The sequence below is a fragment of the Thamnophis sirtalis genome, unplaced genomic scaffold (assembly GCF_051295495.1).
Source record: "Thamnophis sirtalis isolate CommonGarterSnake01/CBP01778 unplaced genomic scaffold, rThaSir2_p1.2 scaffold_5, whole genome shotgun sequence".
Taxonomy (NCBI): Eukaryota; Metazoa; Chordata; class Lepidosauria; order Squamata; family Natricidae; genus Thamnophis; species Thamnophis sirtalis.
Window position 1 is genome coordinate 62,123,706 of NW_028261385.1, and position 15,238 is coordinate 62,138,943.

The window sequence follows — 15,238 nt, forward strand, 5'->3', positions numbered from 1 at the left end:
GATCTTGCCCCACACCCACAATTCCATCACATGGTCCAATATCCCACTGCCTTGCTGGCAGTTCCATCCATCCAGTTCCGGTCAGGTGCAGAGATGCAGAGACAAAGAATGGCCTTGTTTTTCTAGAAAGAATTTTGTTTTGGCTACACAATAGGTAACTCCATACAATCCCCCCTCCCATTTTCCCACCATAGAAAAAGGCCTAGTAGAATAATAGAAAGTGTGGCAGGCCAAAGATCCAAAAGAAAGCTGCAGGCCTGACATTCATAGTCATCCTGGAAGGGTTCTAACTCAAAGCAGAGGTCAAACATCTCACAGACCAAGGACTCACAGAAGATACAACAGTACTTGATTCAGTATGTAAGACTTGTCAGCCAAGATCAGTCAGCTCAGGATCCAGAAGGTAGAGAAAGAAAGATATGGGGGATTAATAAGTCTTTTCTGACTACCTTCCATTAGTAAGCAGGAACTGGACCTGGGTGTCAGCTCTGCAGGAATCATTACAAAGCCTTCAAAATAAAATTAGCTTTGCAATAATGTCTTTATCTTCACTGCTATTCTGCTGTTCTATCATGCTTGCTCAGTTCCTGACCTAAATCCTTGGATTTTTTTTTTAAAAAAACTATTCTTCTTCTGCCAAATCCTAAACTTAATCATTGTGCTTTTTTCACTGAGTATCACACTATGTCAGCATTCCAATTATCATTCAGAATTAAATCAGAGCTGAAGAAATAACTTTCATCAAAGTTCCAATTTAATAAAGCAGACATGTTGGCACATCTGTGGAATCCCAAATCTAAAAGCTTCCTGGGATTCCACCCAGTTGAAAGTTAATGATCTTATCCCCACCCCCATAAATCCATCACATGGTCCAATCTTCTTCACCCATGCTGGCATTTCCACCCATCTAGTTCTGGTCAGATGCAGAGTTGTGGAAACAAAAGATGACCTTGGCTTCTAGAAAAGAATGACAACAACACATTCCACAATTTTACTCCTTTCTATTCCTCCTTCCAATTGCTACACTAATGAAACAGCATAATGAAATAATAGAGAGTGTGGCAGGCCAAAGATCCCAAAAAGGAATATAACTGCAGGCCTGACATGCTATCTCTTTGGACTGTTGCATGTAACACAAGACTAGGTTGCTATTACAATACTCCAGTTTCTAACTGATTTTTATTAGATCTGTTAAAGCCGAGAACAGGATTCTTTTATAATTGATTCAACAGTATACCACGTCCCTAGCATCCCACACAGCTTTTAAATCGCATAACAAAACTTTTCCCATCAGACTTTTGTCAGACTAGGAGGTATACACCTTCCGATGGTGATGAGGAGATTTGTAAAAGAAAAGAAAACAGCCATAGCACTTTCCTGAAGGAAAAGAAAAGAGTAATAATTCAAAAACATCATCTAAATACATTTTAAAACATCATTGGGAATGGAAAAATAGAAGTATGTTATTGCAGGAAAATAAGATTTTGGACAAAATTGGAAGATAGAATTTGGCACAATGTTACTTATAATATACTAGCCAATAACTCGGCATTGCCTGGTTATTTATTGATACTCCCTTACCAGAAGGAGTACTGTGAAGCCATTACCATGGCAACTCCACTGCACTGCACAGTAGAAGCCATTTTATGGAAGTATGATAGAAGCCATTTTAAGACACAACAGGCTATATCTTAACAGAACATACCCCCCAAGGAGTTTTGGGGTGTCTTGCTCCCACAATATTTGTTTCCTGAGATTAAGCCATCTGTGTACCAAGTTTGGTTGAAATTACTGTAGGCATTCCAGAGTTATACTGGAACACACACACACACACACAGATATAGATGACAATCATTGACACATCTTCAATGACAGTAGTTTGTCATATGAACATTAACATTCCCAGTTTTTCCTATATCAAACTATTCTGGCTGTTTAGTACATGATTACTACTTTTGTAATTGTTATCACAATAACATTTTTTTAACCAAGTTGAAGCTTTTTAGATAATATTTATTCTTCTAATCTTCTCACAGTAGTGTATCGATCTTTTATTGATCTCAACAAAATGAATTGGGAAGGAGGACTTCCTTCTTTTCCTAAAGAAAATTTCTAAAGTGTCCTGTTAAAGATAAATGTTTCTAATATCACGCCTGACCGATTCAGGGATTACTGGCTTTCTGTTTCAAGTCATGTTGTAAGCAGAAACCTTCACAGTATGTTACTCATGGTAATGAAACATTAAAATGGAAAATCTTTTAGTATTTTATCATAGTAGGATAATTTTATTGCTTTTTTTTTTTTTTACAAAAAATCTTAAGTTATTTGGTTGCCTTGAGCTGAAGCTATCACTGACAGCATTGCCATGCTCCAAAACACTAACTTGTTCTAACTTGCCTTATAGATGGCATTCCATTCAGCTGGTGGATTGGAAAAATCAATGAGACACAGACATACTGGGGAGGTTCCACTCCTGATGTGCAGAAATGTGCTTGTGGAATAGAAGGAAGTTGCATTGACTCTGAACATGACTGTAACTGTGATGCTGACAGAAATGAATGGTGATTGTTTTCCCTCTCATTTCTTTTGTTGTCAAGGCTGAATGTTTTTGTATGTTTCTAACTCTCTTCTCAGGTGGCGGCGAGGAAATATCAGAGTACTCTTAATAAGGCTGCCCTCAGTATTCCTCCATTACAATTTCTTAAAATGCTTCATCCCTGCATGGCCACTCAAACCCAAAATTGTCTAAGATTTCCTTAGGTCTGATCCAACTGTTCCTTAGCAGGCATTTTCAGGAAATTCTTAGATGAGACAGAATGGGCAAATGAATTAGATAAACGATTGTTTTGAAAAAAGTTTGAATCTTTCCTTTCATTTACTTTCCTCTCCTCTCCTATCCTCTTCTCTCATCTCTTCCCCTTTCCCCTTCCCCTTTCCTTGTTATAATTCAAGAGTCAAATATAGGGACTTGTACTTGCTTATTAAATATAATTTTTCTTCTGAGCAAAAGAATATTGTTCTGGTAATCAGTTGATAGAGTAACAAACAAACAGCATCCTGTTGATAATTTGAGAAAATCTGAAGGAATTCCTTAATATCTGAGAGAATAAGAAGAAATGGATAAAAAATGAAATGGTTTTGATGAAGATTTTTGATTTTTGTGATCATGGGAAACGGTGAGTTTATATTGGTCATAATCATAGTTTGATATTTCATTATGTCAGTAGTATTGTATCTATGGCCAAAGAAATATCATTTTAAGACAGTGAAAGATACTCAAAAAGCTGGAATTTATGTTATCTTGTACGAATTAGTCTATACTTTCATGGATAGAGATATTCCTGCCTACCCAGCTTCTGGGCTACTAATACAATAACATAGAGGTATTATGTATGCTGTATGTATTTTGCATGATAAAATAAAGGATCCAGATACAAAATTATCAACAAACCAGTATTATAAGTTTGGAAGACCACATATTATTGTCACCAGAAAAAGCTCATAAACTTGGATAAATGTTAGCAAATTATCTTTTTTTATTCTCATGAAGGGATTACTTCTTTGGGCAGCAAATAATCACTGATTGGCTGGCAGGTTTCCATGCTCAGATATTCAACCAAAAGGGAAAACTTTGATTGCTAGTTCCCTGTGACCTCTAGATTCACAAAAATTAGACCTGCCATGCACACAGCATTCTGAGTAGAACTCTATCTATCTTAATGCTTTTTTAAAAGATGGATTGTAAAAGCTCAGGATGTTGCAGCAGCTCATAGCCTTTACCATATATCAATTATAAGAATGGGACATGAGACCACGAAGGTAAAAGAGATACAGGTTTATTGTTGCATCAAGTTCAGAGTGTTAACACATCAAGATTTGAACTCCTTGGGCTCCACCGAGGACACTAGTTTTATACCGTGCTCCAAACTGAGCTTTCTCAAGGCATTTCCATAGATGAGACAAACAAGACATTTTGAAAAGGAGAAGTTCATTTTGGAATGTTACAAAGGGAGAAGTACATAGAAAAAATACAAAAACAGAATGTCTTGAGCTATCGACAGTTTCACCTCTGTTCTATCTTACACCCATGCTTGGCTTCCTCTGCCCCTCCTTTACAGCATCTTGCCACACTGTTCCAGTAAGGTTTGTTGCAACTTAATAAAAATCCACATTAAGTCTATATTGATATTTAAAAGCTAGTAAGAATTTAGAGGCTGGGGGCTCATAACCAGGTGATATGGTGATATTTTGGCCGTTTTCTCCCGGCTGCCTCAAGGAAACAAAATAATGGTCATTAGAAAGAGTTCCTTCAAGAATTAGAAAAACCTTTGCAAATGATCTTTTGTAGGTTGAAAAAAAATTACATAATCTGGATATGGGGTTGGAAAGATATTAACTGAGTGAAAAAATCTACTTTCAAAATTGCAGAGAATATTTATCTCAGAATCTGTCATATTTCTTCATTATATTGAATATGTTAGATTAGTTTCTTGCAGACTTAACAGGATTGTTTTTAAGAAACGGAAAAGAAGGAAATACTTTTCAGTATGCAGAGAACAGTTTGTCTGAGATACACTAAAGGAAAGATCAGTGAATGACTGCTGTCATACTTTCATGCCAGAGTATGATAAAGATGGAAGATTTCAGAAAGCATTACCAAGTCAAAACATTTGTCATAAACATTCAATTCAGGAATCGGAGCCAAATCAAAATACTTTCTTAAAATAATGTTGCGTTGATTAAAACATTAATGTAATTTAATAATACAGACAAAGTTTTCATTAATGCTGCCTGCCAAAATGCAAGAATGTTATTATTCTTAACCAACTTTTAATTTTTAAAGCCTACTATGGCTGTAATCTGCCATCTAATTTTATCACAATACTGGTAAATGTCAATTGCTTTAAAAAGAGAAAGAACTGGGGTGTGGGGAATCTTTATGTTTGCTCTTTTGTGATTGTGACAACTTTATCCTTTCATAATCATCTAATATTTTTGCAAAGTTCTTCTTAAAAAACCCCAATCAATTTGCATTTTCCTCATAAATAAATCTGATTTTCACTTGTTAAGAGGCAGCCCATTTTTAAAGCTAAATATAAATATGCAAATATACAGTTTGGAAAGCAAGCATATTTGGTGCTGGATTGCTGAGCTTTGTTAAATTTCTAAAAACACACCTATGAAACATTACATCACTACTTCAGTATTTAAAAATAGGAAAACTTTAATTTGAAATCCTGAGAATGTTTCTGAGAAAGGCATATCCCTGATTTTTATTCCCTCCCCAGAAAAAGATATTTTCCTTCTGTCTCAACTAGTAGATTCAAAACATTGTAGAATATTTTTTTAAAATTATCTCACTGTTCTACTGTGCTACTAATGATAATCTCTGAACAAAGTTTTATTTTTGGCTCATCATTGATGTTACACAACCTCACTCTGTGTACTACTTCTCTTTTTTTCTTTTCTGAAGTATCCAGAAGGATCCTTAAAGCACTTTTTCTAAGTAACAAAAAATATTAAAGGACATAAACTTTTTTGACCTTCAGCTTACTTCATCAGATCAAATCTTATGCCAGCCCTGAGGGATGAGTGGAATTCTCTTGTTAGGCACAGTGGCATTAATGTTGTGGGAAAGGTGGCAGGGAGGATGGCAAATGGCAATCAAAGGATCACAGAGCCCTTGGCAACCTGTTGTAAGTTGCCAAGCACTAAGATTGTAATCACGTCACCATGGGGCTGCTGCAGTAGCTGTAACGTCAGGGACTAGTCATAAGTCCTTTCATTCAGCACAATCATGACTTTGAAGGGTCGCTGAATGAATCACAGTAATCAAGAATTATCTATAATTTAACTCAAGGACGAAGTTAAAAAAAATGGTGTCCCATTCATAGTTGTAGGAAAGTTATGTTTTTACTTTTTTTAGAGAATAGAAAAACAGTTATAATACTGAGAGCAATTCTCAGAAGATCAAGCTTGCCAAAGAAGCACAGGGACTTTGAAACTAGATCTCTCAGAAAACCTCTAGTTTATTACATTCTATGAATATTTAATAAATATTGAAAATAAATATTAAATATACTAAATTGATTTGGTGCATTTTCATAAATTGCTTTGAACCAGTTTGATAAATTGAATCAATAGTTTAGTTTGATCATATACAGGAAACATGTCCAGATCAATTTTGATGGATTCATTTAAATGAACTTAATGCATCCTAACTGATTTCATTGGATTCAGATGCTGTCTAGACATGCATGTATGAATTTTAATAGTACAAATCTGAATCAATTTGGATTTAAATCAGTCCAGTTCCTATCTACTTTTAATACACTTTGAATGTTCAGATGAAAACTGATAAAATTTCTCAATTAATTGTAATGTTTATTCAATTCTAATAACTATTGTTTTTCAACATACCATATTTGGGGTCTTATTTTCTTTTGACTCTCAAAATAAGTGCTTGGCCTTATTTTCAGGGAGGTCTTAATATTTTTGAGGTGCAGGAGGCCCCTTAACCTTAGCCTGCAGATCAGCTGATCCAGAGAGGGCCAGAAGTGCTGTCTCTGTTTCTGGCACACTCTTGCCAGCCCTAGCATTGCTGGGCCTGCCACTCTTTTTGTGGCTGCCACTAAGATAAGGGGCGCGGTAGCAAGGGTTTGCAAGAGCTACCTCCGTGAGGCCATTCCATGTGGATGGCAGGTGCATGTGGGGGTGCATGGGACATGTTTCCCCCCTTTGCCCCCAGGAAATGAGAAGGACTGGCTGTGCATGCATTTAAATATTTTAGGGGAGGGCTTATTTTAGAGCATACACTCAAAAGCCCAATTATTATCCAGGGAGGTCTTATTTTCAGGGAAACAGGGTACTTTTTTTAAGATTTACAAGGAATAGTTGCCTGTTCTGTGGACATAAAATATCTAACTTTGGAGGTGATTGACTAATAAAGCAAGTCTTCAAATTTTGAGTAGCAAAAAAATAAAAAAGACATTAATCCTCTTATTTTTTATTTTATAAATTCCACAGATTTTGTTCAAAAAATATGTCGTCAAACACCCAGAAAAGGTTAAGATTCTCCCATCCTTACTGAAATAAAAGAAACCTAAACATTGGATATTTTCTTTTGAAAAACATGAACAAAGTAAGAGTTACATGCTACCCTGTAGTAATTAGACTTCAAAAACCATGATGACCATTTGGCCCCAAATCATTGATTTGTCACAGAAACAGATCATGGTTTAGGTTTGTAGCTACCTGTAGCTATCGTGGGCTTTGTATGATCACCCTCCCATATTCAATGCCTTGGAGATGACCACCAATCAGAGTCAGAAAATGTCTGCCAATAGGTGATAACATTTGCTGAGCTGATCAATATTCTGACTCAGTACAGGTGGTCCTTGTTTAAGAACCATTTTTTCCACAGACCATTCAAATTTACAGCACCAAGTTAATAATGCTTACAATCAGTTCTTGTACAGTGGTTGCAGCGTCCATAAAGTCATGTGATCATTATTTGGCTATTTTAATGATTGGCTTGAAATTATCATGCTGCAATATCCTGCAGTCATATATGTAACCTTCACTACTAGCTTCTGAAAAGCAAAGGCAAAGGGGAAGCAAGCATGACATTGCAAATAACAACCACAGGATGTCACACTTACTGACAGCATGGGAGTCACTTAAATATAACAGTTTTCCACCATAGTGTTTAGCAATGGAAATTCCAGTCCTAATCAACCTAATTAAATGAGAACTACCAATAAATAATTAGTAAAAAAAAAATAATTACCATATTTTTGGAGTATAAGACGCACCGGAGTATAAGACGCACCAAGCTTTTGAAGAGACATTTTTTTAAAAAAAAAAAAGTAGGTAGGAAAATAGAGGGATAGAGAGGGAAAGAGAGAGAAATACAGTAGGGAGGTAGGGAGAGAGAGAGAGAGAGTAGTTAGGTAGGTATGTAGATAAAGGGGGAGAGAGAGAGAGAGAGAGAGAGAGAGAGAGAGAGAGAGAGAGAGAGAGAGAGAGAGATACAGTAGATAGGTAGGGAGAGACAGAGAGTAGGTAGGTAGGTAGTTAGATAGAGGGAGAGAGAGAGAAATACCATAGGTAGGTCCATAGGTAGATAGAGGGGGAGAGAAAGAGATACAGTAGATAGGTAGGGAGAGAGAGAGAGTAGGTAGGTAGGTAGGTAGATGGAGAGAGAGAGAGGGAGAAATACCGTAGGTAGGTAGGGAAAGAGAATAGGTAGGTAGGTAGATGTTTCTAGGTGTATTTATCCATGTGTTGGAGAAGGAAATCGCTGACAATCTCCAGCACCTAAGACCTTGTTTCTGCTGGCTGGCACAGTACTTGATCAATGTAATTCTCATTAATGAGTTAAAGAGCTTTCCAAAAGGGGGGGGGTGTCACTCTGCAAACCTCCCCAAAACAGCCTGTTTTTCGCAAAAACAGGCCCATTTTTTTAAAAAAAGGCATAAATAACCTGTGGCACGACAAAACCACACTGGTCAAAATCGTGGTGATAAAATCACGGCGCTAAAGCCGCGACATCATCACCGCGCGTCATCACCACTGTGACAACAGCACGGCAACAGAAGGGCGCTTTAAAACGGCACCACGGCAGAAAGCCGACTTCAATTAAGGTAAGCATTAGGATTAGGTTTAGGGGTTTGTTTTAGGGTTAGGTTTAGGGTTAGGGTTAGGTTTAGCGTTAGGTTTAGCATTAGGGTTAGGTTTAGGGTTAGGATTAGGATTAGGGTTAGGGTTAGGGTTAGGGTTAGGGTTAGGGTTAGGGTTAGGGTTAGGGTTAGGGTTAGGTTTAGGGTTAGGTTTAGGGTACTGAGTGCTTGGGAATGCGCGATTTTGCCCTCCACGATTATGTCATCGCGTTAGGGTCGTGTTTTTCCTTAGCGCTTAGAACGGCGTGAATTAGTCTTTGCGCTTATGTCTCCGTGCAGAAGGGCTTCGTAGATTTGTGGTGGAACCAAATAACCTTGGGGGGGGGGGGCTTCTCAAAAACCAGCAAAAAACGATCCATTTTTCATGTCAAAAAAAATGGATGCATAGCCTTATGGAGACTTATAGAGTGCTCTTGGGGGTTGGTGGATGGGGCAAAATTGAGGAAAAACCGACCCATTTTTCACTCATTTCTGCCCTCCCTAGCCCCCAGGAGCTCTCTAAAAGCCTCCATAAGGCTATGCACGGCCATTTTGGTGAAGGGGTGGGGCTTCAGGAGGCCACCCAGATTTTCAGCATCTTTTTTGAGGAAAAAAAACATGTGTCTTATTCTCTGAAAAATACGGTCGTTCAAAATTCCCTCTGTCCAAGAATATGTGTGTTTTTCACTTACACTGTATTTAATAAATTCAGCACTGAGTCTAAAAAATTAAACCATTCAAAAAGTTGAATTATTTTCTGCTGTTTATCATTTATTTTCTTTCTTGCTAAGCTACATAGGGCTGTTTCTTAAAACATGAATAGACTGCCTATTTAAGAGGTCAATTAGTTTTTTAATAGATCAGGAAAAACCATGGCTGCATAAAGTTAGGTGATGTATAGCTGTAATGGTTTCATTCTACCATTCATGGTATATCTGTTTTTGCTGTTAAAAATGCTGTAATGTTCCATCATGTCATGACTATCTTATCCATGTATCTTCTTCAAAAGCAGGATATTTTTTCTACACATTTCTTCCATAGGTCTGAGGATAGTCATAAACATTTATTCTGAAACTATTTCTTTATTTGTGGCAGGACAAATGATACAGGACTTCTGTCCTACAAAGACCATTTGCCAGTAACAGAGCTAGTCATCACAGATACAGGCCGTCCAAATTCTGAAGCAGCTTATAAACTTGGACCTTTAATCTGCCAGGGTGATAGTAAGTAAATATGTTGTGTGATTTTGTATCAAGTGATCTCTCTCTCTCCCTCTCTCCCCCTCCCTCCCTCCCTCCCTCCGTCTGTCCGTCCGTCCCTCTCTCTCACTCTCTATCTCTCTCTCTCTTCCTCATGCATACAGTTCATAGGGCTTTCAGGTTAAATTTGAATCCATTTTTTTCTTACACAGTAGCTGATCATTGGACAGGGAAGGACCTGCATTCCTCTTATCAATGTTGTGAATATAAAATTCAAATTGACTAGCTATTTATAGTGTATGGCTACTATATAGGTTACTTTTACATCTACAGTAAGTCTGTGCACGTTTGCGGGAAAAGTCATTCTACACAGAGTGATACTTATTTAAAAATAAAAGTGCAGATTTAATATCATGCTAATACTTGAACTATAAACTTAAAGTAGCAAGATAATAAAGCACATGCAGCTCTTCTATCTGTAAAAGCTGATGAAATGTAATTTAGATTAGAACATTCAGCGCTGCAATAAAATGGTTTTGAGTAAGCTCTTACATTAAGTTTGCTTTCAATAACTTTGGAAGCATTTGAAGCTCACATCTGCTCTATCTATTTTATGCATCACTATAAAACATTTTGGGCATACAATTTTTTTAGATGTATTCGTCCTATGTAATCTGTTTTTGCCTTAAAGAAAAAAGCATAAAGCAAAGATATAAGTACAAACAACATACATTTTAGATACATTTCCCCTGTGTATGGCATTTATTTGTCCTAATGTATTTGAGATAAATGAGTGGTGTGTGTGTGTGTGTGTAACATAACACCACAGAATTTGAAAAAGTAGTAAAAGTATAATATTATATCCTGTATATCTTTTCTTGACACTAGAACCAAACAAATGTATTCTTTCTGCTTAATCAAAGAACTTATCAGATCAGCCATTAATAAATCAACACATACTGAAACACTGGGAAATTAGATAGAAAGTGCAATGTATTTATATCCTGTCTTTCTCACCAGAAAATTTCCTCAAAATGGTTTATGCAAAATTAAAACTTTTATTGAAAGTTTTACAAGAAGTTTAAAAACTAATATAAAGTAGAGGGGATAATATATCGAGTATAACTGAAACTTGATGTTTAAAACTCATTTATAATTTATCTACCATGGTGTTTTTTTTTGGGGGGGGGGATGACATTTCTAAAAAAGAAAAAAAAATCATGAGACTAACCAAAGAAAATATATTTAGTTTTCACTGGCTGATATTGCCTGATTTAATTTACCAAGTGTATAGCTTATGAAAGAGATAAATACATAGACAGGATATAGCAGAATGTGCAGTATGTAAATTTAGCAAACAAAATAACTTTAGAATTTAACTTTCTTGAAAATCAATAAGGAAAGATCATGCATCCCAGCATGTTCCCTTACACGTTCATGGACTGCATAGTAACTGGTTATTTCATATAAGGTTGCTAAAAACTCTTAGAATTAGTACAATAGACTTGTTCTAATCTTTGGATTGGTGAGGAAGCAATGCAAATGAAACTGTAGTATAATTTTCATTAACTAAGCATTAACTATTTACTAGAAAACATGTGTATGCAAATATGAGCATTTTAATTTTCCTTCCTTCCTTTCTTCAAATATTGATAATCTAGTGGTTGGTCTTGAAATGGAAACAGAACCCCAAAGTGGATAACAGTCAAAGATGGGGGGGGGGAAGTATGTTGGTAGAGTAGACAACAAGACAAGAACAATGAAAAGTTCATAAGAAAACAAGTAGCAACTGAAATAAACATATGGGAGGTGTCATTCAGATTCATGATAATGAGACTGCTTTCATCAGCAGCAAAAGCACTCAGCATGAGTCATTTTCTAGTTGACAAAATATCACATTGTTGAGAAAGTAACTGAGAAGGTTCTTTGGTATCACCAATTTGATTTTTTAGATAGTATGATTTGGAATTAAGCCTTTGTAGATTATCTGGAAAAAGGCAGACTTGAATCATAAGTGAATTGTGGCACTTACAAATTGAACTTTCAAAGAAGGCATTTAGTGAACTTTCAAAGAAGGCATTTAGTGAAATCTTTGGGGATAATTAATATGTTAATTGCCAGTTCATTAGATACAACTGTATATGTAATAGAATTTTCCACCTTCTTTGTTCTATATTTAGGAGAGTTTTGGAATGCAGCCTCCTTCAACACTGAGGCCTCCTATCTCCATTTTCCCACTTTTCATGGAGAACTGAGTGCAGACATGTCCTTTTTCTTCAAAACTACAGCTTCTTCTGGTGTGCTTTTAGAGAATCTGGGAATCAGAGACTTCATAAGGATAGAACTACACTGTGAGTCATATTTAAACAGATTATTTTTATTGGCTTCTTTTAAACATGTATTTTACATATTTTGGCCATGCCAAAATATTGATTGCTAAAGCTGTCTGAAAATTTGAGAGGTGGCTTTACTAAAGGCTAAAGATGCAGTTATCCTAGATGAGGGCTTATAAGCACCGTATTATATGTACCTGCTCTTTTAATTACAAGATTTCAGTAATATCCTGCTTGTTCTCATGATTCCTATGGAAACATAGGGGCAAATGACTCTTCTTCAGATAGTGCAGGTTGTCCTCAACTTACAAGCACAATTGAGCCCAACATTGAATGAATGAATACATTTGTTAAATGAATTTTGCTTAATTTTATGATCTTTCTTGTCACTGTCATTAAGTGAACCACTGCAGTTGTTAAGTTTGTAACATGGTTGTTAAGTGAATCTGCCTTCCCCATTGGCTTTCCTTGTCAGAGGGTTGCAAAAAGGGATCACATGACCCTGGGACACTGCAACCTGTCATAAATATGAGGCAGTTGCCAAATGTCTGAATTTTGATCACATGACCATGGGGATGCTGCAATGGTCGTAACTGAGAAAAACAGTCAGATGTCATTTTTTTCAATTGTCACTAAATGAACTGCTGTAAGTCGAGGACTACCCATAGCACGCTGTATTTGTAATACTGTGCAGTTTGAATGAATAACTTTTTGTGTTAAATGAAGCCAGCTCTTCCTAGAACTGATTGTATTACAGTATCAAATGATGCCTGTGGAGAGCCTTGTGTCTTAAAAAGGAAGGAGAAAATCCCATGTATATATAATAATTTCATCTTTAAGTATAAACATTCCTACATTGTATGAAAACTATATTATTATTTTAAGAGTAGTTGGAAAGAATTTATTCTCTACATTTATTTTTTTGTTTTGTTTTATAAAACAGAATAATAGGAAATATCCAAGTGGGCCTTGCTTTGGAGTTCTTTCTTCACATATAGGCTTCAAAGACCAAACTTTAGTAGTCACTTCTATACAACTGTTTTCTTTCTTTTTCATGTTTTGAAATATAATCCTATATAACATTTATTCTGCTTTTCTGATAAGATGTAGTTTCAGACCATACCAGGGAAATATTTGAAAAGTTGATGCGAAAGACAGCACATCAACTTAGAAAACAGACCTCATTACTGGAAATTTGCTGACTGGCAGGGACTAGCATTGAGTATCTGTTCCACATGGTTACTGTCAAGGTTTTGAAAATGGAAAGCAGTCTGCCAATGCCACAGATTCAAGGTGTTGTTTTTTTAAGCTTCCAAACTCTAATAGAAAGCAAAGATGGAAAATTTGCATAGATCAGAGAAACTAAATCAGTTGAATTTATGGTTAAAGCGTTAAACTAGAACCAGGGTGAATCATATATGATTGCACATCCACTAGCCTTAGATATTGTTATACACTTTTGAAAAGGGTGCTTTGTGTGCCAATTTGAGGTTGGATATTATCTAAAGAGAATCCAGCTAGAACTCCTAAAGAAACAAATGTATTCTCTATACTTTACATTGAAAGTTTTGGATTTCTGGCAAGGTGGGGGGAGAGATGGGAGAAGATTTGACAAAATATCATAATTTTACTTCAAAAAGACTTCCTGTTCAATTATTCAGATACTTACTGTGGAATATGATAACTGATGGACTTTAGATCAAAGTGTCTTCACAATGTAGTAGAATAGAGGACATGAATTTGCTCTTTTTCTGATGTTTTGTTATATTAAATAACAATATAATTGCCTTGCCATCTGCTACATTGATGAGAACTGCTGTATAATACAGTGATGCAGTAGCCTCAGAGAATCATTAAATGAGGATATAATAGAGTATTGAGTTTCACACAGTTGAGCTGGAATCTTAACAATTATCAGACATGTATGGAGCATTGGTTGACCAAACTGAAGATGACCACATAGTAGAGAAATGGTGCTATTTCTTTCATAAAGTGTCAGAATGCACACAGTGCATAATGCAGGACCTGTCTGATGCTTTATTAACTTATCAAGGAGTAGGTCACTTATATTCCTGTATGCACCAAAACATAACAATGCTACTTCTCCTGTTCTGGTGGCATCTCAAATAAGACTGCATCTGCAGAAGTTTTGAGTGCATTTTTGTTAGGATTCCTGTTTTGTTGCAACAGAGAAAAAAATGGCTATTTTTTTTTAAAGATTACTTTTCTAATAGTGCCTGTTAAAATGTTTTGGTATTCAAAGGCATGGATCTTAAGGATCTATAAATCAGTCAAGATCTAATTTGAATTCAAGGAGTTAAATTCAATATGATTTTGATTCAATTTCATGATTATATTCAAAGATATATTTTGAGGGGTAATCTGCTTGCCTTTGAATTTTGTCTTTGAATTAACACAGATCCTGCCAGTGATTATGAATCTTCTTAAAGCAAAATAGCCTAATGGTAGAATATCCTCTCTGCTAAGATAGGAAGGGTGTAGAGAGGATTGTACGCTTTTGATGTCAGATGAAGAAAACTTCAGATTTTTAGTTGAATATTATGTTGCTACTCTCTTTACTCACAATATCTATCAATTAACTGCTCCTTTGGATCACAATTAGCACCTAAACGAGCTTGACCTGTTTTTAACCTTTCTGATTGGCTTTCGTTATTTATTTATTTATTTTATTTTATTTTTTATTACATAGACAACATAACATAACAATAGAAAAAAAAAACAATGGGAAAAGGAGAGGAAAAAAAACCCCATCATCACATACAATATGTCATTTGATCACAGGTGCATCCCTACTACGTTTATACATCCCATATCTCTCTGTTGTATATTTAATAAACACCACAATAACCTGGGGTTTAAAAAAAATGGGGGGGGAGACAAAAAAGAAAAAAAAGAAAAAAAAACCATCATCACATGCAGCATGCCGTTTGGTTACAATTGTTTTAACCTCTACATCTTCAAATAATATTTACCGTCTCAAATATTTCATATAATATAACTAAAGGCCTTATTTTCATTCTACAAT

General features: G+C 35.8%; 1 protein-coding gene across 1 annotated transcript in view; it reads left to right on the plus strand.

The window, feature by feature from the left end:
• CNTNAP4 (contactin associated protein family member 4) overlaps positions 1 to 15,238 on the plus strand; it is a 294,703-nt gene that overhangs the window by 241,717 nt on the left and 37,748 nt on the right. Inside the window, exons 14-16 of the mRNA XM_087715908.1 lie at positions 2,405 to 2,561; positions 9,756 to 9,883; positions 12,040 to 12,210. Of these exons, the coding sequence (XP_087572034.1) occupies positions 2,405 to 2,561; positions 9,756 to 9,883; positions 12,040 to 12,210 (456 nt within the window). The remainder of the gene's footprint in view (positions 1 to 2,404; positions 2,562 to 9,755; positions 9,884 to 12,039; positions 12,211 to 15,238) is intronic.